At 38.2% G+C, this 2,827-nt stretch overlaps 1 protein-coding gene across 1 annotated transcript; it reads right to left on the bottom strand.

Annotated features, from left to right (window-relative positions):
• Positions 1-1,373: 1,373 nt before the first annotated feature.
• Positions 1,374-2,540, bottom strand: LOC140154635 (octopamine receptor beta-2R-like). The gene has a single exon (XM_072177202.1). The coding sequence runs from the start codon at positions 2,469-2,471 to the stop codon at positions 1,374-1,376; it is 1,098 nt and encodes a 365-aa protein (XP_072033303.1). The 5' UTR covers positions 2,472-2,540.
• Between the last annotated feature and the right edge of the window lie 287 nt (positions 2,541-2,827).

Below are 2,827 nucleotides of genomic sequence, written 5' to 3'. Positions count from 1 at the left end.
TTTTGAAATGTGTCAAGTGCAATATTGTAATTTTGATTGTTGTATATAATATCATATATTTTTGATGTGTTTTAAAATTGTAAGTTTCCATGTAATTCAGCCTTAGGGCTGCGATATGAAATAAAATAAACATTACTACTACTACTACTACTACTACTACTGTTTACCAATGTTGGTCTGATGTCGGCATTCCGACCGCCATATTAAGGTTGGCACAGCAACGTTGGTCCAACCTTGGTGTATCGACCACCATTTTAAGGTTGGCAAACGTTGGCTCGATGTTGGCATGGCGACCGTCATTTTAAGGTTGGTTGGCTAGGTTGGCTTGACGTTGGCATAACAACAAAGTTGGTCCAACGTTGACCTGACGTCGGCTTACCGATCGCAATCATGCCGACCATTGCCAACGTTTGTGCCAAAGAAGTCTTGCTATCTGGGAAGCCGTCAAAAACGTAATGCGCGAAACAAACTTTTTTTTGCCTTAATCTATGATATAGGCTATAGAGTTCCAAGGTTGTCGGCGACGTCTCACCTTCATATAGCATTTGTCCACTCAATGTCCTCCATCAAACCCATGGAGAAGGGTCCCTAAATTAAACATTGAATTTAATGCATGGGGAAAAACCACACTTTAACCAAAAATAAAGAAATGTCCTTGAGTGAGATATTACGTATTATGAGGAATTTGTGTCTACTGCTAAAACAAATAATATACATCTCGAGCCCTAGATGGCTTCTTTTATCCGGTGCACAATGACAGCTGCATCATTGTTGTACAATACTAGTAGGTCTATACCCAGTTTCGAATAAAATAAAGACTTGGCTGTACCGATTCTCGTAAATCTCATTGTTCAGTTCCCCTGTTCAACACATCCGTTGTCTATGATGTACAGTCAGCACAATAAGGTAGCAGTTCGTGAATCATGACCTAGTAGTAGTAAGTCTCCAATAGTCAAAGTGAGAGTCAATTTCACTTTGGCTGTAAGGTCATGATTCATGGTCTAGCCTATTCTTTCCCTTTTAGTAAAAATATATTGTTATGCAATCCAATGTTCAAAATGTTTTGATAAATAAGAAACACTCTTTGTCATAATTTGAATTAAACTATATAGAAGTATTTCAACAAAGATTTGTCCTTTGTATTGATTGTATCTTCAGAACTACAGACCTCTAGGCCTGAACTGTAATTCCTTCGCTCATCATTTTATTGTTCATTATGTATTATTATGTATATCTTTATTATGTAATATTCTTTATTATGTATTGTTATTTGTATCATGTAACGAGTGAAAAGATAATAACAATGATCTAAATTCTAAATCATATTCCATAATTTATACAAATAGATTACAGGTCAAATTTAATTCAATGAATTAGAAACATTTGAACAATGATTTGAGACCTTCTTTATATTGCTTGTATCTCAATGCATATATGAATGGATTACAAGCTGAATTCAACATAGCCATGATCACTACCACACTATGTAAAACACCGCCAAAATCTATGTTGCCACCAAGGTTCCACTGAAGAAATAAGAATTGATCCGGACTCCAGCAAATCACATATACCAAGAATACAATCGCCAAAGTCTTTGTAATGTTCCTACCACGATTGTTTTTCTTCCTAGACTGTTGCGCCGGTTCAGAAGTAGCATCAGCGTCCGTGTCATTTTTATCTGCTCTTCCTTCTGTGTCTGATCTGGCTCTGGTAATTGTCGTTGCTTGCGTTTGAGCGGAAGTCATCGTTGTAGACATCTCAGATGCACCGACGCGCTTCTTTTGATTTTGAAACTTCACTGATATTTGGATAAAGCAAAACGCCATTAAAATACACGGAACGAAAAAATCCCATAGAAATAAGGTGACTCCCGTGATAGCTTGGGCAACGGGAGTACGGTTTAAAAACTTACAGTTTCCAGCTTCAAAAGTAAGTTCTGTGAAACCCAAAATGGTTTGCATGAGCGGTCCAAGCAACCATGCTGCCGTGGCCAAAATGGCCGCCACTTTGCGCGAAAAATGGTGACTGTACCAGATAGGGTGAATAACCGCGATGTATCTCTCTAAAGATATTGCAACTAAGTTGAATGTGGAGATAGAAAACATGCAGAACATGGTGACGCGGGAATACCAAAATACACAGTAGAGATAACCCATGGCGTAATTACTAGGTGGCGAGCCAGGAAATATTTCGGTAAAAGTTGTTGCTATGAGGACAAGCGCTGTTACTAAGTCTGTAACCGCTTGCGAGACGATGAGACTGTTTGCGTAATTTTTTTGAGATCTCATTTTTGCGACGACGATGCAAACAGTAAGATTTCCTAAGACGCCAACAATCCCTATCAGAATTTTAAGCGATGCCAAGAAAATTTCTGCGCTTGTCTTTGGTGAAAATTTGGGTCCTCCATCGACTGAAGCATCGGTGACATTTGTCGACGACACTGAACTGTTGAAGATATTGAGTGTTGACATGGTTTATTCTTAATTATTTAAGTCAATGTCACAATATTGAAATGCTTGTACGGAGATAGCACTGTTATAACGCTTAGTTTCATGTGCAACTGGCAAGTGAACATTGATATTCTTCGAGAAATAGTTCCACTGAATTCTATTCTCTCTGCTACGGCACGTGTTCCGTGTCAATATGAACCAACCTTGCAAATTGAGTAAAACCGTCTGCCGGCGTAAGTTGGGTGGATTGTATGCTGATTGGCTGGTAATCAAATCAAAGAAGCGGTCTTTGCTATTGAAAACACGTTGCTATTGTATAGTTCAAAGAACAAATCAATTCAAAGAATCCAATACCCGGATTCAATAATTATATAATA

The sequence above is a fragment of the Amphiura filiformis genome, chromosome 6, assembly GCF_039555335.1.
Source record: "Amphiura filiformis chromosome 6, Afil_fr2py, whole genome shotgun sequence".
NCBI lineage: Eukaryota > Metazoa > Echinodermata > Ophiuroidea > Amphilepidida > Amphiuridae > Amphiura > Amphiura filiformis.
Note: the sequence above shows the minus strand (reverse complement) of the source record. Positions and strands in the feature narration are given on the sequence as shown.

Bases quoted from the DNA above. Each gene is read 5' to 3' on its own strand.
- LOC140154635 (XM_072177202.1), bottom strand. From the start codon at position 2,471: ATGTCAACACTCAATATCTTCAACAGTTCAGTGTCGTCGACAAATGTC.